General features: G+C 47.6%; 1 protein-coding gene and 1 long non-coding RNA gene across 3 annotated transcripts in view; both read right to left on the reverse strand.

Moving 5' to 3' along the window:
• Positions 1–10,540, reverse strand: part of LOC134730592 (uncharacterized) — a 144,641-nt gene extending 134,101 nt beyond the window's left edge. For both annotated transcript variants that reach the window (XR_010112429.1, XR_010112428.1), the window contains exon 1: positions 10,442–10,540. This is a non-coding gene — a long non-coding RNA (uncharacterized LOC134730592). The remainder of the gene's footprint in view (positions 1–10,441) is intronic.
• A 5,125-nt stretch (positions 10,541–15,665) lies between these two features.
• Positions 15,666–22,438, reverse strand: UNC5CL (unc-5 family C-terminal like). Its single transcript, XM_003833322.6, has 8 exons — positions 21,993–22,438; positions 21,184–21,484; positions 20,191–20,453; positions 19,342–19,443; positions 18,987–19,054; positions 17,961–18,061; positions 17,694–17,807; positions 15,666–15,888 (listed from the first exon to the last, which is right to left on the reverse strand). Exons 1-8 carry the CDS (start codon positions 22,375–22,377, stop codon positions 15,666–15,668), a joined length of 1,557 nt encoding a protein of 518 aa, XP_003833370.1. The 5' UTR covers positions 22,378–22,438.
• Between the last annotated feature and the right edge of the window lie 3,520 nt (positions 22,439–25,958).

Raw genomic sequence — 25,958 nt, forward strand, 5'->3', positions numbered from 1 at the left:
GCAGCTGCTCATGAAGTGTAATCTAAAAGGACATAAAAAACATTCATACACACATACACACACACACACATACATATACACACAAACATTCATCACACACTCAAAAAATCTCTCCCATTGGCTCACCTCAGCACCTGAAATTCTGCCAATTTAAGGTCCTGTGGAGACCAGAGTAGTTGTTATGTTTATCAATATGTGTATACTCACTGCACTTCAGGGAAGCTGGAGTTTAAAGGCTGGAGGACTAGGACCAAAGAAAGAACAGTTGTGCTGGTGGAGAGAAAAGGAAGTGAGACAAGCTGAGCCTTGCCAGAGAAAAGGCAGCCAGGATAGTGCAGAAGAGGGAAAGGTGGAGGCTCCCGAAGGGATGGAAGCCAAGCATGGAAGAGGAAAAGAGTCGGGTCTTTTTCTGCTCTCCTAAGAGTTCTGGTTTGGTACCGTGGTTGGGAGTGTGAGATCAAACAACCAGGCCGGGAGCAGTGGCTCATGCCTGTAGTCCCACCAGGCTGGTCACCTGAGGTCAGGAGTTCAAGTCCAGCCTGGCCAACATGGCAAAACCCCGTCTCTACTACAAATACAAAAATTAGCCAGGTATGGTGGTGGGCACCTGTAATCCCAGCTACTTGGGAAGCTGAGGCAGGAGAATTGCTTGAACCCAGGAAGTGGAGGTTGCAGTGAGCCAAGATCACACCACTGCACTCCAGCCTGGGTGACAAGAGCAAAACTCCATCTCAAAAAAAAGAAAAAAAAGAAATCAAACAACGAAGGCCCAAATCCCAGTGGTGTCACTTGCTAATTACGTGGCTTAGGAAATTACTCAATCCTCCTATCTGCATCCTTAAAATGGGAAGAATGACAGTACACATCTTGAAGGGTGATCTTGAGGCTTCAGTGAGGTAATCCATGCAAGGAGCTTAGCACAGTTCCCAGAATTGAATAAACACACAGTAAATGTTTAATATTATTATTAATATTTAACTGAAGTCTGTGGCCTGTTTCCACCATCAGCTCCTCCAGCCATGAGTTGGAGTCTGCCAAGGATTTTAGAGTTCATTGATTCTCTGGATGTGAATCATTGTAAACAGATAGATTGGTGTCTTCTGTTTGGAGACAATATCTCCCCTTCTTCCAATGGCAGAACATCTGGTGACTTCCCAGGAGATAAAAGGGTGGAGTACAAGAAAGGCCAGAAACCTGGTTCTCCCTGAGGGAGCAGAATGAGAGGAATAGGTCCCGGTGGCATATGCTGCTTTCCTTGACCTTGGCACCTGTTCCAAGCTGGCAGAGTGCAGAGGAAGGAGCACTGGGGACACAGAAATTGGTGTAACTCCTACAGACAGCAATGTGCTCATAGCTCAAAATTTTAAACACATGTCCCCTTGACCCTAAATTTTGGTTTCTAGGATTTTTTTTTTTTTACAGATATGCCCCCACATGCAAAATGATGTAAATGCAAAGTTATTCACTGCAGGATTTGTTATGACACAGAGACTGGGAAAAAAATCTAAATGTTCACACTTTACTGAATATATTATTGTCCATCCATACAATGGAATATTATGCAACAGTGGAAAACTATGAAGAAATGTCTATAAACTGATTATGAAAAGATCTCCAAGATCCATTGTTAAGTAAAACAGCAGGGTCCAGAAGAATGTAGAAAAAGTGAGAAAAAGTAATATGTATTCAATATGCATAGACTATATATTCAATATGTATAGAATAACACCAAAAGAAAACTCAAGAGATGATAATATTGGTCTCTGAAGAAGGGATCCAAGAAGCCAAAAGACAAGATAGTCACTGACTTTTCTTTCATATATTTTGAATTTTAAAATGCTGAAGACAACTAAATTTTGTCTACAAGCACGGGACTTGGAGTCAGACAGACCCAGGTTCAAAACCCAGATCCACTGGCTATGTGATGTTGGGCAGGTCACTTCAGATCACTTTAATCTCTTTGAGCTTTGTTTCCCATTTGTAAAATAAGGATGAGAATAATACCTATATCACAGGGTGGTTGTGAGCATTCACTGAGATGGTATTTTTAAAAATATCCTATGTGGAGACAGGCATGGTGGCTCACACCTATAATCTCAGTGACTCAAGAGGCTGAGGCAGGAGGATCGCTTAAGCCCAGGAGCTTGAGGTTGCAGTAAGCCAAGATCACACCACTGCACTGCAACATGGGCAACAGAGTGAGGCTGCCTAAAATAGAAAACAAAACAAAATGGGGAGGTAGCTACAGCAAAGATGATTTTTAATAAATTTTTGACGAATCTGCATTTATTCCCTTCTATATGCCCAGGAGAGCATTATAAGGTAAGGTTCAGGATTGCCAGTAGATGGAATAAAGAGAAATGAAAGTAAATATCTATCTTACAAGGAGTGGAGGGTGGCAGGTCCCTCAGTGCATGTGTGCTGAGGAATTCGCATCACTCACATGTGCTGAAGAGTCCATCCAGCTCACCGTTTATAATGCCAGGGTTTGCAGGGGGCAGTCCCCATCACCAGGTCATTGGATCCTAACTGAGGACCCTATGACATGAACAAGCTGGAGACTCCTGGTGCCATTTTACAGATAAGCTCTCCCAGGGAGCTGCATGATGGGCCTAATGTTATTAATCAAACAGACATGAGTGGAGAGGCAGTAGGTCAGTGTGAAGTGAGCATAGGTTCTGGGAAGAAAACAAGTTCTGGTTGGCCATTTAACTGTGCTGAGCCTCAGCTCCTGCAGCCACAAAAGGGAGATCATAACACCAGCTGCAAAATGTTGTGTGAATCAGAGCTTCAGGCACTGTGACCAAGACATGGGAAAGCTCAGTCAATGGAAGCTATGATTATTTGTGTGGGATTATGATTGGAGGAAGGCAGTGGGGCTGTGTGCCCCCAAAAGTGCCTTAACCACTCAAAAAAAGAATCTCTGCTATGAAGGAGTTCACAGTCTAATAAGAGAAAGAGACAGATCATCTCTATTCAATAAAGTTCCCCCTAAATAAAAATATGGTTTATATCAGTTAGAATGACGATCATTAAAAAGTCAGGAAATAACAGGTGCTAGAGAGGATGTGGAAAAATAGGAACACTTTTACACTGTTGGTGGGACTGTAAACTAGTTCAACCATTGTAGAAGACAATGTGGCGATTCCTCAAGAATCTAGAACTAGAAATACCATTTGACCCAGCCATCCCATTACTGGGTATATACCCAAAGGATTATAAATCATGCTGCTATAAAGACACATGCACACGTATGTTTATTGCAGCACTATTCACAATAGCAGACTTTGAACCAACCCAAATGTCCATCAATGATAGACTGGATTAAGAAAATGTGGCATATATACACCATGGAATACTATGCAGCCATAAAAAAGGATGAGTTCATGTCCTTTGCAGGGACATGGATGAAGTTGGAAACCATCATTCTCAGCAAACTATCGCAAGGACAGAAAACCAAACACCGCATATTCTCACTCATAGGTGGGAATTGAACAATGAGAACACTTGGATACAGGAAGGGGAACATCACACACCGGGGCCTGTCATGGGGTGGGGAGCGGGGAGGGATAGCATTAGGAGATATACCTAATGTAAATGGCGAGTTAATGGGTGCAGTACACCAACATGGCGCATGTATACATATGTAACAAACCTGCACGTTGTGCACATGTACCCTAGAACTTAAAGTATAATAAAAAAAAAGAAAAGAATGTTAAAAAAAAATACGGTTTACACAAGTGTATTCCTGTATATCATGGTCTCATTATAGGTGTAGTGCCAGGTGTTCCCATCGGCCATGATTAAAAATATCAAGAGGTGGGTGTCAAGGAGTGGAAGGGTGGGAAGGCCGGACGCAAAGCAGAGAAGTTTGCAAAGATCCCTGCAACGATAAAGGAAGATGGGGAGGAGTCAAATGGGGCCTCCAAGGAGCTTCCTTTGCGAGGCATTGGTGAGGAGGGAGTGCAGTGAGCTGTGTACGAGAGGCTGAAGCAGGGACCTGGGCCTAGGGCACCACAGCAAGCATCTTAGGGAGAGGGCTGACAACTGCAGCCCCAGGTGTGCTGATAACATCACATGCTAGTCCTACTTTCCTACTTTATTTTTCTTGCGAACCTTAATTATTCCAGAGACTGAGTCAACAAACAACCCTGAATCATAAAGTCAAAAGGCCTTCACAAAAGGATGCTGATATTAGCACATTGTGAACTTACTCTGTTGGGAATGAGATCTTTCAGAACGACCCAGGAGCAGGGTACTATTTTCATCCCACCCTTCTACAGACGAGGAAGCAGACTCAGAAAGATTCATTCATGTCTGAGGTCACACAGCCAGCCAGGGGCGAAGCCAGGATTCAAGCCAGGTGTGTCTGATGAAAACACTCCTGCTCTTCCTCACTTCACTGTAGGTTTTGAACATACTTTTTTTGCTGCTGTGAAGGAAAATAAATGCAGACGTGGCAGCAGTAGTATATGAATCTATGCATGTGATAAAACGTCATAGAATTATGTACAAGGCATACCAAAAAAAAATGAGTACTTGCAAAAACTGGGGAAATCCGAGGAAGATCTATGATCTGGTTAATTGCATTGTGCCAGTGTTTGTTTTCTGGTTTTGATAATGCACTGTAATTAGTCAGATGCCACCTTTAGGGCAAGCTGGGAGATGAGTCTACAGAAGCTCTCTTTTTGCAATTTCTTGTGAGTCTATGCTTTTTTCAAAGTAGAAATCTGGAAAAAATACATGTAGAAATCTCCTGTTGAAAATACAAACAGGGCCAGAGTAGGACCAAGGAGACTCAACAGCTCCTAGTAAGTAAAGAACAGCACCAGGGCATTACCAGGGCAGTAGGAGCCTTCATTCCAAACGTTAAGAATTACAAAATGATACAGCTGCCCCCTTACTTACAGGACTCTTGTATAGCTTTATTTTAGGGTAACCCAAGTTTTCCAGATTCACCTGGCTACAGGGGGGCTCACCTTTACAGATATCACTCATGTTTCACCAATCTTTCCCCTCCTTGCTATGACAGAGCTTCCAGCCCACCCCAAACCTCACCCACCCAGTCACTGCTGGGGCCCTCTGGAGGTGTCTCACACAAGCCTACTGGCCAGATGCTGTAGTCTGCTGCTCACCTGCTACCCTGTCTGCAGGTGCCCTCTGTGCCCAGAAATTCCAGGGTGTTGCGTCAGCAGGGCCCCTGTGCCAGGCACAGAGGTGACTAGGGTCTGTGCCCAAGAATGGCCTCTGGATCTTAGCAAACCCCAACCCAATTCCACTGGACTCCCCTGGCCTGAAGCTTCTCTGCATTCCACACAGAAAGTGGGTGGATGCCCACTGAAGGTCAATCTTGATTGCCTGGCACCAAAGCAGGGCAGCATATGTCCAACAGAGCCCTCATGAGAACTGCTCCCAAATCCTCCACTCTGAGGTTCAGAGATGTGTGCAAGGTTTTGAAACACAAATGCAGTTACAGTAAGAGCTAACATTTACTGAGCATTTACTATGTGCCAGACCAAGCAATTCACATGGGTAAACTTGTCTAATTCTGATAGACAGGTAAGCTGCTGCCACAAAGAGACCTATCAATAATAACCCAGTGGCTTAAAGAAGATAGAAATGTAGTTTTCTCTCACATAATCTGAGGGAGTCCCTCTGGTCAGCAGCAGCTTTGCTTCAGGCAGAGTCCACGGCCCAGGTTCTTTCCATCTTGTTTCTCTGCCATCCCCCAAAACGTCCTCAGCCTCATGGTGGCAGCTGGGTCATTGCCATGCCTGTTTGCAGACCAGGAGGAGAGAGGCAGCAGGCACGAGGCATGCTGATCGCCCCACATCACTGGGCCTGGGACTCTCATGCACCACTCCACTCACATTCTGCTAATGAGAACATTCTGCAGGTGAGAACTTAGTTACACAAGCTCACCTAACTGTAGGGAGTCTGGGGAGACGGGGTATGTGTGCCCGAGCAATTCTTTTACAGTGAAAGAAGAGAAAATGTGTTCTGGTGGACCATTGTCCCTCCACCACACTTCCTCACAGGTATGACCAAAGATGTTCAGAATGCTTAAATGCTTGCCCTAGGTAAAAACTATCTGATCTGATAAGTTAATTTTAACCAGTGAAGTAGACCTGGACCCCTTTCAGATAAAATATGCGTTTTGTGTGTTTTAATAGGGATCTAATGGAGATGCAAAACTTAACCCAGAAGCATAGCTCTAGCGGGAGATACAGGGTTGGGGGTTGGGCAGGGCTTTTTGAGTGGCATCATAGTCCGGGCTTTAGAACGGGGAGTCTTGAATGAGTCCAGGTCCTTCATATGGGAAAACCACTAAAAATCTCAGCCCTCAGCTCTCTCTGAGACAGAATCCAGGGTGATAATGGATGTGGCACAGCTAGTGAGCTGCAAGTGGCTGTCACATGTAGGGGGTTATTTTTGATCTAAGGGGATCTGCACATCCCACCACCAAAGCTGCCTTTTGGGAAGGTAACAGGTGACCCTGTCCAAAGTCTGGGCTGAGGATGAGCAAGTTTCCAAAGGTGAGCTGCAAGGAGCTTGACAGGAGTGTGTGTGTGTATCTGTGTGCATGTTTGTGTTCATGTGCACACATTTGTGTGCATGTGTGTGTATATGTGCAAATGCACATGAGCAGCTTCAGCCAGCTGAGCAGCCAGTCATTTATTCATATGGATGACTTGATTTTTGATTGAGTTAACAAGTACTTATTAAACACAGTTTTGCAAAGGCCTGCAGTAAATTGGAAGCTATACAGGAACCCTATAAGTTTTTACAACCCTGCATTCTTCAAATATTGGAATAATATAAAAGATAAGTAGGGAGTAAGAGGAAGGAAGAGCAAACACTAGAGAAGGAGGAGCCATGGGAAAGTGGGTTAGAAGAGAAGGAGGAGGGTTGGTTGTCCTTCTGGTTTTGAAGCACCAGTGGGTCCATTCACCAATGAATACAAACCAACCTATTGTGCAAATTATTAAACTACATCATCTGTCCTAGTCTGAGCTAATATTCACTACAATGGCTCATGTTGCTGAGTGCTTACTAAGCTCCAGGCACTATACTAAGTGTTTTATATATTCTATCTCATTTAACCCTGACTACCCTGAGGACTGGCACTATTATTGTGGCTCTGTTATTAGCCTATTTTATGGGTACAGAAATGAAGGCAGACAGATGTTAAGCAACTGACTCAAGGTCACACAGCTAGTAAACTGCAGACTCAGGCCTGTCTGATTCCTAACCTAACCACCATGTCTAACACTTGTTGGCCATAGGCCTCAGTCTCCTCGTTTGTGAAATGGAACCACTACATCCAGCTTTGCTTGCCCTATGGGCTGTTGCAAGGATCCACTGAGAAGTGATTGCCAAGGTGCACTGTGAACTTACAAAACCTAATGTAAAAGAATCAAACCACATTGCTCCAAGTTTTGCTAAGATGAATCTACCTTAGGATCATCTAGAGAATAAAACAGTTACTAGCAACCTAGATTAAATTAAGCCTCCTCTGTTTGGAAACAACTTTAGAGGAAGGATGTTGTTCATTTGCCTGGCAGAGAATGGTTCCAAGCCTAAGAGCTCACAGTTGTTTTTATCCCAACCGCCTTATCAGAATATTTAGGAATCAATAATGTAGTGGCATGCTCTGAGGACTCTCAAGAAGTCCTATGGCGAGCCCCACATGCAGAAAAACTAAAAACCCCTGGTCAATAATCAGCACCAACTTGCCAGCCATTGACTGGGTCACTGTGGAAGTGGATCCTCCAGCCCCAGTCAAACCTTCAGATGACTGCTGCCTCATGGAGTCCCTGAACCAGGAACTGCTCCTGACTCCTTCAGCCACAGACACAGTGAGAGATTATAAATGACTACTGTGTGAGGCCACTAAGTTGGAGGGGTTGGTAATTTGTAATACAGCAATAGATAATTCATACAGCACCTATGATACCTTGTGACTTAAGTACAAGGTTATTGGGTATTAATCAAAATTCTAGTTTTCAAGCAAGAGAAACTATTCTGGCACATGTAAGCCAAAGGGGAATTTTCAGGGAGGGCGTCAGGGCTCACCAAATCCAAGAAAAGACTGGAGACTCAAGTGTAGGATCCTCTGGCAACAGAACTCCGGCTCCAGTTCAGGGAGAGGAACAGCCAGGTTTCCACACCTCCATGGCTCCAGAGAGCCACTAATCATTCCACACATCTTGATTTAGTCCGTTCAGACTGCCATACATGTGGCTCAAACAGCAAACATTTGGTTCTCACAGTTCTGGAGGATGGGAAGTCCAAGATCAAGGTTCTGACAGATATGGTGGCTGGTGAGGGCCCTTTTCCTGGTTCTCAGACCACCATCTTCTCATTGTATGCTCATGTGGTAAAAAGCAGAGAGAAAAGAAGCAAGTTCTCCTGTGTCTCTTCTTCTAAGGGCACTAATGCCATTCATGAAGGCTCCACCTTCATGACCTAATTACCTCCCAAAGGCCCCACTTCTGAATAGCATCTTATTGAGGGTTAGGATTTTAACAAATGAATTTTGGGGGCACACAAACATTCAATCCATAGCACAACCTCCGTGTACTCACTGAGGATTCAGTGTCTAGAGTGACAGAGACATTGATCATGTTCCAGCCCCCTGACTGCACCAAGGGTGAGAGAAAGCATCTGCCCCTTGGTATTATTTCCCTCTGAGACAAATCCCACTAGGGAAAGACGATTCTTGAAAGCAAGTCATGGTGCTTTTAGAGAAGGGGATGGGATGCTCTGCAGCCAACATCAATAAATGCCCAGCCAGTGGTCATTAGATGGTGTTACAAAGAAGAAGGCCTTGAATAATACTGAACCAGGCTACGTGTAGGCTGTGGGCTTTATAGTCATTAATCCTCACAATAATCTTAAAAGGAGGATGATATTATCCCTGTCATCCAGACAAGGAGGCAGAACCTCAGACACATTAAGTAACTTGCCAGAATCCACTTGGAAAGTGATGAAGCTGGCTTCTAAGTTAAAGTCTATGGGGTTCCAGAGTCCTTACTTGTCCCACATAACCAGGCTTCCAAGAAGGGCCTCAAGGGAATGGAACCACATTCTTGCTTTGATGAAGTCAAATAAATTAAAAAGAGTTTATTAAGGGAAAGAGACAGAGACTGAAGTAAAGGATTCACTTGACCTTCTCCCAAGGAAGAATGTGCCTGAGTCATATCTGACTGGCTTGACCCAGAAAGAAGAGGGTAGTCACAGGCAGAAAGGAAGGACAACACAGGCACACAGAGACGGGCGGTCTCCAGAACTCGAAACTTCCCAAGGGCTTACACCCTGTGTACTGAACATGGTCCGCTTCTGCCACCTAGCCACAGATGGTCTCCTCAGCCACAGCACAAGAAGCCCAACTGTGGTGAAAGCCTGTGGGTGGGTATGCAGCAAGCACAAGCCACATGTAAAGGCTTTCCTGGTAAATTTCCAAGATGACCAATGCCACTGAGTCCTCTTCTCTGTCATGTGCCTTCTTCATATTTATCTGAGATTCCCAGGGACAGGATGGCCAGCTCCTCCCTTAGATTAGGGAGGGTGGGTCCTTCCCCACCCCCATCTATACTCTCTGCCCCAGTAAAGAACTTTTCTATAATCCCATCTTCACCATACTCAGCATTTGCCAAATATTATTCTTCATTTTCTAATTGTGTCTTTTCTAGTTTGTTTGGAAATGAAATCTGGTTTCACCTGAAGGTTGAGAGCTAATAAGAAGCATATTCCTGCCCTTGGGCTAATATCTTTATGACATCATGACACTAACCAGCTAGAACTGACTTAGCTTTTTGTTGGCCAGAAGCCATAACATCTCTGCCAACAAGAAACTAGCATAGGCTGGATTAAAGTCAGCATGAGAAAGATTACCTGAAGATAAGAAAATAAATGAAGGCCCACCATGCTTCTAAGCACATAGTAAATAGTCAAATATGTGCAGAGGAGATGCATAAACATATCTGTGCAAGGCTTTCAAAAGGATCAGGAAGACAGGTCTCACAAAAAAAGCATTTCCAGGCTTTGTATTTTACAGACCAATATTTTTGTGTTTTGTTTTTTAATTTGGGGAGAGGAAAATCCACACAGGATTATTATCTTTTTACTTTACCAAGTAGAGACATTTTAATAAAGCTATCATCGCTTTACCATCCTTTCATAAGATAATAGACCTGTTAACACAAGCCAAGTATGAAGTATAATCACAGAATAAAGGACAGTCTTTCCAGGGAAAAATCATCGGCACACTGGATACGGGTCTTTGTTTTACACTATATAGTCCCTCTCTGGCTAGTTTAAGCACAAACAATATATTATGGAGCCCAGATAGATAGTTCACAAATCACTGGAAAGGCTGTAGGGATATACTCCAAGTTGAATTCCATATTAACACCCCAAACTATGCCACGTAACTTACCACTGAGGGAGCTGCTGCCACAGCCGCTGACCACTCTAGCTCCTCAAAATGAGCACCAGCTTTGTGCCCTGTTCAGCTCCCTCCATTATTCCAAATTACCCCTCCATATTCCAAATCAAAGTCCTGCATGAGTCCCAGCTGATTGGCTGAACCTAAGCATATCTAGATCCCCATCTGCCAAGGAGTCTGGGAAACGTAGTTTTAGTTTTCAGCCTCTGCAGTACAGGGAGGCACAGGGGCTGGAGAAGGCATGGAGTGAACCAGTTAGCCACTGTTGGTGAGCTTTTTGTCAGACCACAGCACTTCTAAAACATGTCAAGGTCTAAGCCTGGGTTACAGAATCACATTTGGGTGTACTGGCATGAGAGCCATCCTAACGAATGTGTGCAGTCACGCTTTATTGAGAAGATTCTGAAGGTCAGTGGTCTTACACAGGCACCTTATCAAGGTTCTGACAGATATGGTGTCTAGTGAGGGCCCTCTTCCTGGTTCTCAGACCACCATCTTCTCATTGTGTGTGCCCATGTGATAAAAAGCAGACAGAAAGGAAGCAAGCTCTCCTGTGTCTCTTCTTATAAAGGTGCTAATGCCATTCATGAGGGCTCCACCTTCATGACCTAATTACCTCCTAAAGGCCCCACTTCCTAATACCATCTTATTGTGGGTTAGGATTTTAACATATGAATTTTAGGGGCATAGAAACATTCAATCCATAGTACATCCTCAGTCTACTCTGCCAGAACCTTGATATGGCACCTACTGAGTGAATGGCTGTTCTTAAGAAGGGAATTTGCTGCCTGAGGCTACAGCATGACCACACTCTGACTGTAGTAGACATCTGTCATATTTGTGGCTTCTCATCAACTTTTGAGTAGCTTTCCCGTATCTGGGGATATTCTCATGTAATAAGTCTCATCTCCCTAATATTGAAGTCAGAGATCGAGTCAGAGTTCAGAGCGTTCAGGTGTCTTTGCAGCTAAGATTCAGGGATGTGGTCTGAGCTCTCACAACCCAAGGCCTCCACTAGAGATTTGATTCACAAGTGAGTAGCACAAAGAGCAGGCAGTGCACGGAGCTTCTGTTTTTGCTGGCATGGAAGGCAGCAGAGGCCTTAGCTTTCAGAAGTGGTGGTGAGGGGCCGGGCACAGTGGCTCACGCCTGTATTCCCAGCACTTTGGGAGGCCGAGGGGGGCCAATCACGAGGTCAAGAGAAGATCATCCTGGCCAACATGGTGAAACCCCGTCTCTACTAAAAATACAAAAAGAAATTAGCCAGGCGTGGTGGCGGGCACCTGTAGTCCCAGCTACTCAGAAGGCTGAGGTAACAGAATGGCGTGAACCCAGGAGGTGGAGCTTGCAGTGAGCCGAGATCGCACCACTGCACTCCAGCCTGGGTGACAGAGCAAGACTCCATCTCAAAAAAAAAAAAAAAAAAAATGTGGTGGTGAGGTCTGGTTCCTGCCTCAGAAGTAGCATCAGTGGTGGTGGCAAGAGTGGCTGCAATAAAGTCAAGTTCCTGGTGTGCAGTGCTCAGTAGCAGCAGCCATAGTAATACCAGTTTCCCTCCATGATCTAGCCCTACAGCACAGTTTAGGGCATTGTTCTTGGAAACTTTACCCCAAATCTATTTCTCCACCCTCCAAATGATTGTTTGTCCTTCAGTTTCCTTTATTAAATCCCATCTGCCTCAACTAGCCAGAGTGAATCCTGTTGTCAGCAACCAACAACCCACTTGATGTGCTAGATAAGCCAGGAACACTGACCCTGAATCTACTGCCTCTACACCAGGCTGCAGTGTGAACCATTCCTGCAACAGAGAGTATCGGCCTGAACCTCATCTCCCATTGCCTTCTTGAGTCAGGTACAAAGAAGGATGGGAGGAAAGCGTCCTTCCTTCTGACTCCCAGCTTCCCAGGAGCTCCTACAGAACAAGAATGTTTCTTCTTCATTGGATTGTTATCACCAACAATTTGTGCAGGGCTTAGCACAGAGTAGGTATTCAGCAAATGTTTGATGAATTAATAAATAAGTGAATGGTAAAAACACTATAAAGTTATACCCAGCTGGATTCCTAACCCAGATCTGTGCTGTCCATTAACAGTACCCACTAGCCACACATGGCCACTAAACAACTGAAATGTGGCTAGTGCAATTGAGGAACTGAATTTTTATTTTATTTCAGTGAACTAAAACTTAAAAACTGATACCTAATTCCATTTTTGGAAAACTCTTGGCTCATTTGTGTATGTAAATGTACATTTTAGCTATAAATTGTATAAAAGCTGAATACAGATGAAATCTTTCCAATGAAAAATTAGCATACAAATTGAGATGTGGTGTAATTGCAAAGTATACACCAGATTCCAAATAATATAAAAAAGAACGTAAAATATACTATTAATGTTATATTGATTACATGTGGAAATAATATTCTGAATATATTAGGTTAAATGAAACATTAAAGTTGACTTCACCTATTTCTATTTACAATTTTTGATGTGACTACTAGAAAGTGTAAAATTATATATGTGGCTTTCATTGAATTTCTGTTAGCACAGATCTGAACATTAGCATAAATATTGCTCAGTGGTCAAAGGGGATGCCAAGGACACACATTTCCTCTGAGCACTAGAGGCTCCAACCCCACAGACCTAGGCCCAACCTTACCCTTTCATTTCCCCAACGCCTTTCCCCAGAGTCCAAATCCAGCAGGAGGAAGTGTAGACGTGGGCCTCTGCAACATGTGAAAGAGCAGAAATCACAAACGCAGTGTTTTTCAGCAGGTGATTTAGGCAACTCTTCATCAGGGAAAGGGCTGGAAGTAAGGCCACAAGCAGTGATCAATTGTTTGCTATTTGAAGGCAATTCAAAAAGAAAAAAAAAAATCCCCAAGTGAACGTTCCTTGGGTGACCAGTGTGCCACCTCTGCACAAGTCTATGAAATCAAAGGCCCTGGGACAGCCTCTAATATGGTAGCTTCATTCCAAGGAAGAGTTTAAAGCCCAGAGAAGAGCTGTTCTAGTTAGTATGAGTCAGGGCTAAATGTTAAGTCTCCTGATGCTCACTGGGACACACCATCTCTCAGCATTAGGTGCCAATACATAACATGCCAAATGGGTTTGATGTGAGAAAGGAAGTGTCTGCCTTATAGGAATCACTCGGCCTGCATCTACCCCAGGATTTCCAAGCCTCCCTTTGCCAGCACTGGAAACCCATTTTGAGAAATTGGAGTTGGGGCCAGAAAGCATTCTATTCCCATCACTGGAATCTGTGTGGCTTCTATTTGCAACTCCAGTAGATGTGAAACTCTTAAAATGATTTTTTCCAGGGTAGGAAGGAACACAATGATGTCTTTGGCTAAACAGTGCCGGGCTACTGCACAGTTCAATCCTGAGCTAAGTGAAGGGGGAAAAGGCCGGGACACTAATCTGGCATGACTGGCAGCGCCCGGTGGGGTAAGGAGGACAGATGAGAAGGGTAGGAGAGGACTGGTGGGGATAGGGGAACAGGGAAGGGATGGAAAGGCCTGCTTCTGAAGGCTTGCATCTAACAGAAAAGGAAGGGAACCTCCCTGACTTACCATGCAGGACCCAGATAATTTTCATACTGGAAGCACAATCTACAAAATGCTTCCCTCCAACCCATCCCCATAGGTACAATTTTACCAAATAAAATCATTCATACTCACATCCAAATTTGCCAATCTGAGCAAAATATAGTTAGTAACAAAGGAAGGCAATTTTCATATTTTATCATTCATCATAGAAAAAAAGCTTTAATATTTTTTAATTAAATACAGAAGAAAATTGTGTTGCCAGAGAGATTGTTTGCCTGCCTTTGAACAAATTAACAACACCTGTTTGCAAACAAAAGAATTTCCAGAATGGAGTCAAACCCTTTATTCTCTGTTCAGGACCCAGCCCATTCATGTCTTTTGTATACAGTATCTAACACATAGTAGGTGCTGAAAAAGTATCTGCTGACTGAATGGGGTGCTCTTTTATCGCTATCCTTTATTTCCTGACCCTAAACTGGATCTTGATCCATGGGGAAAATATCCCCACCCATCCATTCCTAGAGTAGCCCTGTCTCTTTCAACAGTCTTTGATACATAACATTGGTTTAGAGACATATGCCTGAAGGGAAAAGAGGGAGGGTTTCAGGCAGAGAAAGAAACACACAAAGACAGGGCACAGAGACTAGGCAGAAACAAAAAGATCTAAGACAGAGAGAGAGAGTAACTGAAACACAGGTGCAGAGCGGGAACAACTGTGGGAGACAGGGACAGAAAAACCAAGTCAGAGAAACTTAAAACGCACACCATTGGAGATAAAGAGATAAAAGGGCTGGGCCAGAATGATCATCTTGAAGTTTCTACTCAGCTTTAATGTTTTCTGATAGAGAAAATGGCAGAGAGAGAGGAAGACACGGCCTAAGCAGGAGGATAAAGAGACAAAGGAAGTTAGTAGAGGCAGAGGCAGACAGCCAGGCGTGCCTAGCCGGGAAGCCTCGTCCTACCCCGGCCTCACACCCACGGGGCTGGGCTCCCATGCCCACTTTCGGCTCCTACCTTAAGTCCAGCCACCCTCTTCCCCTACCCGCCCCTAAAGATCTCCAAACCACTCGGCAAATCAAATCCTCTCTCCCCAACATCCTCCGTGAAGCATTCTCGCTGCTCCAGCCCGCACTCAGCTCTTCCCCTCTCAACTCCTAAAGCCACACCCACCTCCCCTAACCACAGGGCAGGGCTGTTTTCGAGTTTGCCCTTGGCTCCTATGAGCGCATCTTGACTCCTGCAAAAGAACTGTGTGCTTGTCAGGGCTCCAGACCCTACCTCCTATATTCCAGTATTCTTCATGACACCAGCCCAATGCCCGGTCTTCCTAAGTGCTCAGTGAATACTTTAGGGCCTGACCGGCCCTAAAGTGCACGCGGGGACCGTGGCCGTCCCCTGGTCAGTTTGGCAGGCTGGCCACGCTGAGGCCATCTCCTGGGCTCCTGCGCCCTCTGCCGGCCAGGAGGGGACCCGCACGCGGGACAGCTCGCGGCCGGAAGGGCGCGCCTGCTGCTGGGAGGCTGGCGAGGACGCGGGCGGCCCTGGCACCGTCCGAGGGTTCTGGGAAGGGTGGTGGGCACAGCCAGGAACAGCTGCTGTGTTCCTCTTAGGCGTAGGAGAACAACCCCTCTCGCCCCCACACCTCCTCCGGCCCTGCCCGCTGGGCGCTCAGAGCTTCTCGTCCAGCTCCAGGCCCTGGTTATCCCGGGCGCCCCCGCGCTCGGGGCCTGGGCTGCCGCCGTGTGTCCCACTCAGGTAGTTCTGGATGGCGGAGGCGCAGTCTAGCCGCTCCATGACGGTCATGAGGTAGTGCAGCTCCTGCAGGCTGCCGTTCTGCTCCTCAAACAACTCCAGGATGGCCGCTGCGGGGCTGCGCTGGCAGGACAGGAACCTGGCCCGAGGTGGGGGAGGAAGAGAAGGGGGTAGGAGCAGGGAGGGGCTCCCCCCCTGCTGCAGGCTCCCTGGGCTGCGCAGCGCAAGGTCCGTCCCTCCCCCATCCTGTAGCTTTTGTCCTTGTCCTGCTCTTGCCTGCCTTCCAGGGCACAGGAGGTGGGAAGCCCCAGGGCTTTGAAACTTGAGATTGTCCTGGCTTGGAGGCCAACTCTGACCCCTACTCCTCTCTAGGCTTCAGTTTCCTCTTATTAAGATGAGGGCTTAGACAAGAGGACCTCTAAGTTTGCTACAGTTCTGATGTCCTGTAATTGCCTTCTCTACCTCCCCCACTCCAAATACACCCCTAGCCTCCCCCTAGTCTCCCCCTAGCCTCCTAACTCCCTCCTTCCTCCCTCTCTCCTAGGCCACAACATCCTGCTCACTACTAAGGAAACAGTTGCTGTAAACCATGGCTTTTTATCACGACCCTCCCGTCCACTAAAACCTTCCAGAGTCTCTCACCTCCTAACCAGCCCATGCTCCATGAGCCTTTCTGGCTCATCCAGCACCTGGCCTTGCCCTGTCTTTATGCTTTCTCTCCTTTCTCCCATCCTGAACCCCCTTAGCTCAGGCCTCTCTCTTTCTCGCCTTGCACACACTACACCCACAGCCACCTCTGCTACTCCCCAAAACAAAATGGCTGATCTCTTCCCCATCACTTCCTCCCTGAAGCCCTTTCTAGTTCACCCCTCCCAGGTGGAAGAGAACATTCTGCATCCCTCAGTTCAGACTTCTGGTCATAACGCCCGCAGTTCATTATTATTCTTGCTTCAGCTGTTTTCTGTCTCTCTTCAATGTGTTATACAATACTGGATTCTTACAGGAAGGCACAAGGAACACGTGCCTTTATTTTTCAAGCTCTCTGAACCCTTTACTAGTGTGTACGCTCCTAGGCGCCGGGACCATGCCTCATTCATCTTGTATCATAGTGCTTAGCACAGTTTCCAGGGCATAATAGGGGTACTTGATAAATGTTTAAATGAATGATTTAAAAATCCACCCTGTAGTTTGCAGACCAGCCTGGCCAACCTGGTGAAACCCCGTCTGTACTAAAAATAAAAAATTAGCTGGACATGGTGGCGTGTGCCTGTAATCCCAGCTACTCGGGAAGCTGAGGCAGGAGAATTACTTGAACCCGGGAGACGGAGGTTGCAGTGAGCCAAGATTGCGCCATTGCACTCCAGCCTGGGCGACAGAGCAAGACTCCGTCTCAAATAATGATAATAATAATAAATAAAAATCCACCCTGTTTTCAGGGTCCAGCTCTAGCCCCATCACCAGGATAAAGTCTTCCCTGACCGCTGCACTCATAGTGTAGTTTCTGGAGCTTAGCTCAGTATTCTCCTGCTTTCTGAGTTCCTTGACAGGGATCATGACTGCACTGTCACCATTATTGATAACATTTATTGAATTAACAAGTGTCAGGCACCCAGCTACATGCTTTACACACATTATCCTGTAATCTGTCTTTCTTCTCCTCAGGGCATAGCATGGCAAGCACTCAACATGTACCAAATAACTTCCATGTTAATGGATTCACTGTTAAATGTTAATTGAGCACCTACTATGCACCAGGCATCATTCTAGGTACTGATGATACAGTGATTAATAGAGCTGCCCTTTTATGGGAAATAGGGTGGACAGTAGCCATTCTCTGACTTTTAAGTCACTCCCTTGCCTGTGATCCAGTCTCCAGAGTGTCCTGAGGAACCCCATTCCAGCCCACCCTCCTCTACCATCCACAGACCTCACCCCTCTTCCTACCGGATCTTCATGCCGCAAAGCCCCAGGTGGGAGGCCAGTCTGCGCCAGTCATTGCCGGTGATGCTGTTTGGCTCCAACAACATCCGCAGCTGCTCAAAGAGCTCTGGGGGCAGCCTTAGGCAGGGAAAAGGGTGTTCTTGGAAGAAAGGGACAAACAGACCCACTCTGGTTCTCCCATATGCACCCTAAATGCTGTAGTCACCCTGTGGGTGCCAGGGTAGGAACCCAACATCCCCCAGGCAGCAGCCCAAGCAACCCCCGTCTCACCTATTGCATGGGGGCGGCTGGGAAACAGGTGGTGGTGCTGCCCAGGATTCCTCCTCTGATGCCTGGAATCTGAGGATTTCCATATACTTGGTCTCCAAGCCCTGAGTCAACACGGGGCAGGGAACACACTTAGGGGTCACAAGGCATCCCCCTGAGTAAGAAGCTGGAGTCCTACCTCCATTCCTCATGTCTCTCCTTCAGTCTGTCACTCAGAGCCACCTTACCAGGAGATACAACCCTGCTCCACCCAGCACCCTCTACCCACTGTCTCCCTGTGACTTCAGAACCACACCTTCAGCCTTATGTTTGCCCCTGAGCTCTTTGGGAACTGGGACATGAAGACCAGAGTGCAGCCTGAGCCACCAGGGGAAGTCCTGGGTGGGGCCGTGGAGCAGTGGGAGGTCATCCAACCATAGAGACACTGATCTCAGCCATATGTGTACCTTCCTCCATTCCAACCTTCCCTTCCTCTTCTCCAAGTGACAACAGGGTATCTGCCTGCCCTCCACTAAGGTGCCACTATGGTTCCCCAAAGACTCTCAACTCTGATTTCTTCGCATCTTCCCTTGGTGCAGCAGGAGAGGAGAGAAACCTAACTCCCAGCTTGCCTACTCAAGACCCTCTTCCTGGTCACTTCCCACACTGAAAATACAAAACATCATCTCTCAAATCCCACACTGAAGATACCAAACATCATCTCTCAAATGTAGACAATCAGCCTAGAAAGAAACCATATCAACTTGATGCCCCAGTTCTCTGAGTTGGGGGAAGGGGTTAAACTAGGGTTTGGTTCTTTTAGCTTCCTGCTGGATTCATCCACCGATAGACAAGGAGAGTCAGGGATGAGGGTAACTTGGAGCCCAGATGATCTCAGCCCCTCAAAGAGCTGGTATGGGGGCTCTATGGAAAGTGCCATCTTTACCTATGTGATTAAGACCATAGTTACTGGGCACCAGACCCTGTGCCCACTTTGCCTAGGATTTCCCCCAGGCCCTGCCCTTCCTCTGCCCCTCAGCTCCAACTCACATCCTGGAAGGTGTGCATGGTGACAATGATCTCATTGGTTAGTGCTGAACAGTCCTCATTCTCATCGGCTATAAAGAGAAGGTGACAGCGTGGCCAGTGAGTGAGAAAACGGCCTGGGGTAAGAGCAGGAGAAGGTAAGGGACTCTATAGTATGACTTGGGAAATCTGAGGAAGCCGGGGTCCAACACTCCATTTTTCTCTCTGCAAAGATCTGTGTGGCTCCTGGCCTTTCAGGGAAGGTCTGTGTGCATGGCTGCATGGGGGTCTGCAGAGCTCCAGGGTTACTGGGAGGGAAGGAGAGGAGACAGGATGGGAAAAGAGAGGGGAGGAGGTACACACAGGGCTCCCGGACTACCTGCTTTTCTCCGGAAGCAGAAGGAGCGGAAGGGGCACTTTCCATGCCAGATGTGGAGATGGGGAACCAGCTGGCAACTGCTGTCATCCACATTCTCCCAACCTGGTGAGTAGGCAGACAGCAGAGGGCCTCAGAGAGTGGGGCCTTAAACAAGTATTGAAGGGGGCTGTGGGGAGGCATGAGGACAGAACAAAGGCAGGAGGGTCTCAAGGGAATGGGAATCCCCAGAGCCTGGGCAGGGACCCCAAGAGGGCCCTTGCACTATAAAAGCCTTCCATCCTTTCCTGCTTCTGTGGGGTATAACCCCTCTCCTTCCCACCTCCCACCTGGCATCACCCTGTCCAAGGAGTGAGTGGCAAGGGCTCAGTAGACAGCAGAGTGGTCAAAGCCCCGGGGGCTCCATGAGGCTACTGCTGGCCCAGAGGTCACAAACAGACTTGGGGCCTGGTGTGGTGGCTCACACCTATAATCCCAACACTTTCAGAGGCCGAGACGGGCAGATTACTTGAGGTCAGGAGTTCGAGACCAGCCTGGACAACATGATGAAACCCCGTCTCTACCAAAAATACAAAAAAATTAGCCAGGCATGGTGGTGGGCACCTGTAATTGCAGCTACTCAGGAGACTGAGGCAGGAGAATAACTTGAACCCAGGAGGCGGAGGTTGCTGTGAGCCAAGATCAAGCCACTGCACTCCGGCCTGGGCAACAGAGCGAAACTCCATCTCGGGAAAAAAAAAAGAGAGAGAGACTTGGGATCCCCAGATCTCCAGATGTCCAGGGGAGGCCCAGAACCCTTCATTCCTGTGGGGCTCCCAATCATCCTATCCCACAGGCCACTGCCTCCCTCACCCTCTGAGATGTACGTGAGCTTCAGGCACTGGTCGCCCCTAGCCCCATTGAAGTCGAAGAGCTGGCAGGGCCCACGCAGGCGCCCACCATGGGGCTGCTCGTTGGTCAGTGCCCACTGCAGGGCGCAGGGCGTGTTGTTGAGGAAGTAGATACGCAGTTGCAGATGGGACTGTCCTGGCACCAGCGGCGAGCAGAATACGGCCAGCTGCAGCCATTTGCGGGCTTCGCGCCCCACAGGTGCCTCCAGCACACAGGTGTAGAGGCTGCAGAGGGAGCCAGTGGCAGGCACTAATGTGCAGGGAAGGCTAAGACACCAACACACTGCCACCAGCCTCCTGCCACCTGAGGGGCCTCTGTGGGGCCTTCAAGGAGGTTCAGAGAACACTCGAGGGGAGCACTTAGGGAGGAACTGGTAGGTTGGGGATGAAAAGTGAGCACGTCACAGTGACTGGTGACTGAATGGGGAGGAGAGCTGGCAGGGGAGAGAGGGAAAGTGGGCTCAGGGTGACCATGCTTGGGAGGGCACCCGCACATGGCCCTATTCCTGTCAATGGGTGGCAAGGAGGCTGGGAGGCAGAGGACCTAGGACTCTAGAAAGACAAAGAGAAGAAGGACAGAGATGGAATGGAGTCTTAGAGAACTGGTGCTAAGCCTGGGGACAGTCCTGAAAGGGGCACAGTGTAGAGAGAGATAATTTGAAAGACAGAGAGAGATGGGGAAGACAGGTCCCTCTTAGATGGAGAGATGGTGCTGAGTCAGACACTTCCAGACAGAGAGACAGCAATGGGATTTGCAGTCGTGGACATGATTGATGTGAGAAAAACTGCTACAGACATTAGGACAGAGGGGCCAGAAAGAGACACCAGGGGATAAAGGATTTGCAGACCATCTTCTATACAGAGAGATGAAGATAAGGCAGACAGAGAAAGTGGGCAGGAAAGACAGTCCCCAGAGAGATGGGTGTGGGAAGACAGGCCAATGGCATGTGCCTACCTGAAGTGGGAGAGGTGGATGCGACACTCATCCCGGGAGGCGTGGGCCCCCGGCCGCCCCAGGGGCCTCCATACCTTGGCATCCAGCAGGGTAGTGTTGCTGCTGTAGGTGCGAGCATGGCTGGGCTGCTCGGCACAGTGTTTGAACGTGAGAGTGCAAGGCTTCAGGAAGGAGGCCCCATGGGGGCCACATGCCACCACAGGGCTTACCAGCCCCTGGGCTCGGGACAGCGATGGGGCGTCCGACAGGTCCCACACCAGGATCAAAGACACCCGCTCCTGGCGGCCCACAGCCACAGCACCTGGCAGGGAGAGGGAGAGCTGAGATGGGCCTGGTAGGCAGGCACACCCCTGCCCCTGAAAGAGGCCAGGCCAGAGAGAAAGGAGGTGGGGCAGGAGCCCAGGAGAGACCCCCAGCAGGGCACACAGGGAGGTGGTATGAACAAGAGTAAGACGACTGTGGAGCTGACTTGTAGTGTAACCCTAAGCAAGACACTTCCCTTTCCACCCAGGCTGCTTCTAGCCCATAGTGTGCCTTGTGTGAATTTGCAAATGGTGCTCTTCCCTCCCTTTACCGGAGAATTGTCACAGCATACTGATTCATTAGAACAAGGCACTTTACTTCCACCTGCCAGGAAGTTGTCCCAAAAGATATGTAATATGTCCATCCCTGAAGTCAATAAAGCTATACTCAAAATATAAACAATTATCAGAAGTAAAAGGTGTCTATGAACATTGCTCCCTCAGATGTGGTGACCTAATGTACAGTCTGACCAACTGTATGCGGAGATGAGAGCCAGGAGCTGTTACCTGGTGGGATGAGCAAGGAGATGCCTGTATCCTGGAGCATCAGGCAACCGCCGCGGTGATCCACCTCTCGAGCCGAAAACACCAACAGTTTGTGCATCAACTGGCGGACCATGGTCTGGCCTTGAGTGGGTGTGTGTAGCTCCTGGTAGAAGGCAACCATCTCTGGCAGTGTGGCTGGCAGATGCTGCCTTGAGACCTCGTTTTCTAGTTGGGGGGTAGGCTGGGACACTGGTTCCTCTTGACCATTCAGTGTCCAGCAGGCCCCCAGCAGCCTTCTAGGGCAGTGCCATCGAAGGCATTGGGCCAGAAGGAGGACACTTGCCACTGGGACCCCCACCAGCAGTAGGAACTGGGAGGGTTGGAATGAACTCTCCTGGGGGCACATTCGCCTGGTCACTCAATGCTGCTGGCTCTCCTTCACCCCTGTGCCAGCCAAAGCCAAAGGCCTGGTGGGGAAGAAGGGGTCAGTGTCAGGGTAAGCCCTTTTAAGTTGTGGAGGTCAAGGCTTGACTTACACATAGCTGCAAGTTGTCTTCATTCCAGCGCACACTGCACACTTTAGTCACACCAATTCTTTTAACCTGTCTCTCTTACTCGAGAACCTACCCTGGCTCCCCGTGACCTAATACATCAAGGTAAACTGCTCTGAAGCAGAGTGAGCTTGGGTTTACAGTTAGAGAACATGAGTTCAAATGTCACCTTGGTCACTGTGGCTGGGTAAACTTATCATATTGATGTAAGGCAGGAGAGCCCCAAAATTGGGGCTTAGTTTGGGAGGGTTTGTGGCTTCACCTAGGCAAGAATTCAAGGGTGAGCCAGTGGTGTCAGACAGCAACTTTCACTAAAGTGGCAGAGTATAGCAGCAGCAGAGGTATGCTCCTTACAGAGCAGAGCTAACCCTAGGCAGTGTGCCCAGGGTAGCAGCTCTGGGGCATTTCTGCCATCATATTTATGTCCACTTTTAATTACATGCAGTAAGGGGTGGGTTATTCAGAAATTTCTAGAAAAAGGAGTGGTAGCTTCGGGTCACTGCCATGGAAAGGAGCAGTAACTTCCAGGCATCGCCATGGCAGTGGTAAACTGTCATGGCACTGGTGGGCATGTCTTATGGAGAGGTGCTTTTGGTGCCTTTTCCCTGTTTCAGCCAGTTTTCTATCTGGCCTGGAATCAAATCCCACCTCCTGCCTCAATATTGCTTAATGTACCTCAGTTTCCTCATCTGTCCAAATATCTACCTTGATCTACAAGTGCTGATACAAAAAAATCTATAACTGGAAAAAGCAAGTCGCAGAGAGATAAAATACTCTGAGCTCATTAATGTGAAAAACAAAACTGCATATAAATAGATACATATTTATGGGTGCATATATGGAAATGTAAAGGTATAGAGAAAGGTCTGGAGCAGTGGTGTACAATAAAAATGTAATGTGAACTACACATGTAATTTTAAATTTCCTGATGGCCACATTGAAAAGAACAGGAGAAATTAATACATTTTATTTAACCCAATATATTCAAAATGTTATTTCAACAGGTAATCGATATAAAATTATGAGATATTTTTACTTTCTTCCTTCATACCCAGTCTTTGAAATCCATGTGTAATTTATATGAACAGAACAGCTCACTTGGGACTGGCTGTATTTCAAGTGCCCAGTAGCCACGTGTACTAATGAGTCCGGTCTTAGACTGTGCAGGTCTGGAAGGACACACCCCCAAACTATTCCCATGAGTCACAACAAATTGAGAAGGTGGAAGGTGTGAACAAAAACTTTGTATTTTTTTAAATCCTTTTCTCTGTACTTTGAATTTTTCACATCAAGCATGTAGTTTGTATTAACTTTGTAATTCTTTTCTGAAGCTATTAAAAGTGGGGAAAAAGTGCCTCTTTGGGTAATGGTGAGGATGGCATAAGGTCATGTGAAAAGTATTTGTAGATGAGAAAGCACTGTCCAAATGTATGTGTTTCTTTATGCCCCTCCTTCTGCCAGAAAGGCCTGAAGGTAGCTCACAGAGATAGGCAACATACAACAAGAGTAACAAAAGCTAAAAGTGGAAGCAAAAAAAAAAAATGAAGAAGACAAAACACAAAGATGCAGGCGTACAGTGAAGCTGGAATGAGGCAGGGCAAAAGCATACACTCACTTCCTGCTCACCTGGCTACCCAGCCAGGCCACAGGCTGAGACTTCCCAGTAGCTCTTCCTGAGACCCTCCAGAACCCACCTCCGCCTCCTCCTACTTCCCCTCTTCCAGCCCCTACAATTTCCAACACACCTGCCCTGTAGCCTGCCCAGGCTCCCCACACCTGCTTAATTCTAGCCTCTGGCTTTTGCTCATGCTGCTTTCTGTTTCTCCACTCACTTGCTCTCCCCACTTGTTTCCTCTCCCTACGTGGATCCTCCCATTCAATAGTGCCTCCCGCTGGTGCACCGGCCTTTGACAGCCTCCAGCTCGCGAAATCTCTCTCCACAGCCATCCCACCATACTGAGTCACTCTTGATTATGTGCTGTCATGTGTGATTTTCCCACTCAAATGAACATTTTCTAAGCACCGGCTGTGTATCGGACACTGTGGGAAGTTCAATCCTGCCAAAGATGACGTCTTATTCTGCTCTCAAGGAGCTTCTGCAGGAATGGAATTCATTGGCTTGGTAGCTGAGTTCTGTGAGGCACAACGTCCTCCTTCAGAGCCCTGGGAGGCCCCTCTGGTTGACTCACTAGAGGCTGCACTGGAAGAGCTTCCAGTATCCAGTCCTCCCCACGCCCTTCACTTGCACTACCCACCTGGAACTGAGACTTGGCCCACCTTCTTCCTTCCAACCTCAGGACCCATGAAAACTGAAGCCCCTTCCTAGTGCCTCTTAGACCAGGGCAGAACCTCCACTGTATCCTCAGGATTGAAGACTGGGGCAGTACCTGTTTCTCCCATGTCCTCACTGAAAGCGTGAATAAGAAGCGGGGGTTGGCACTGTTCTCTTTGCCTAAAGAGCCAACCCAGCAGACAATGCACCAGCCTTTTTCAACCAGGCATCCTGGAGGGCACACAGGTGAATCAGTGAATTGGCAGTGCCCCAAAGCTGATGGGAAGGGGGTTGGAGCAGCAAGCTACCCTTGATGTCCCATCATTTCTTTTGGTTCTTTCACATTAGTAATAATTATAATTCCAACTGTAATAACAATAGCTAACATTCGCAGAGCTTTACTCAATGCCACTGTGTTAAAGCACTCTCCATGGCTTGTCTCATCTCATCCTCACAGCAGCCTTAGGAGCGAGGTGTTATTTTTATCTCCATTTCACAGATAAGGAATCCGAGCTTTCTCCCCACAGTGAAGATGGATAGGGAATTACTAAACAACTGAAGACAGGCAGGAAGGAGGAGCAAAGGCGAACAAGGACTTCCAGAGATACCCCCTTTCTCTCTCCACTCCTTCTTTTCCCCAAGTATCTTCCTTTCCTTCTCTAGAAGAAATAAAGTTGGAAGAGAAAGAAGCAAAAATGAAGTAAAGACAAATAGAAGGACCTAAATTTACATCCTCAGTTATGTGGTAATACCCACCCCACTACACCACACCCCCACCTACCAAGGTACCAGTGGCAGGGGATGGAATAGCTAAAGGGATGAAAGGAGGGGCCCCAGCTCACTTACACAGCAGTAACCTTCCTGGGGCCACCAAAGACCAGAGTCCAGATCCCCAGTGAGGTGCACCTCACTGGGTGGTGCAGTAGAGTCCCCTGGCTCAACCTCCGACCCTGGAGAAGTTGGCATGCACCACTCCCAAAGCCCCACGGGGCCTCTCCCAGGGTGACTGCTCTTCCAGGCTGCCCTGGCCCTCACTGCATCCTCCCTCTGGCTCCAGAATGGGGAAAGGTCCGGAGTCTTGCTGAATGGCAACTATAGCACTGCAGCCATTCGAGTGTGACTTGGGGCATCCCAACCCCATGCCTGGACTCCTCATTACCCACT

Source organism: Pan paniscus, chromosome 5, assembly GCF_029289425.2.
Source record: "Pan paniscus chromosome 5, NHGRI_mPanPan1-v2.0_pri, whole genome shotgun sequence".
Lineage (NCBI taxonomy): Eukaryota > Metazoa > Chordata > Mammalia > Primates > Hominidae > Pan > Pan paniscus.

What these genes read in the sequence shown, in the direction of transcription:
- UNC5CL (XM_003833322.6), bottom strand. Translation starts at nt 22,377, where the DNA reads ATGTGCCCCCAGGAGAGTTCATTCCAACCCTCCCAGTTCCTACTGCTG. An exon ending in GCTCACGTACATCTCAGAGG is followed by an intron (nt 19,444 to 20,190) that starts GTGAGGGAGGCA and finishes CCTACTCACCAG; the next exon opens with GTTGGGAGAATGTGGATGAC. An exon ending in CTGCTTCCGGAGAAAAGCAG is followed by an intron (nt 19,055 to 19,341) that starts GTAGTCCGGGAG and finishes TTCTCTTTATAG; the next exon opens with CCGATGAGAATGAGGACTGT.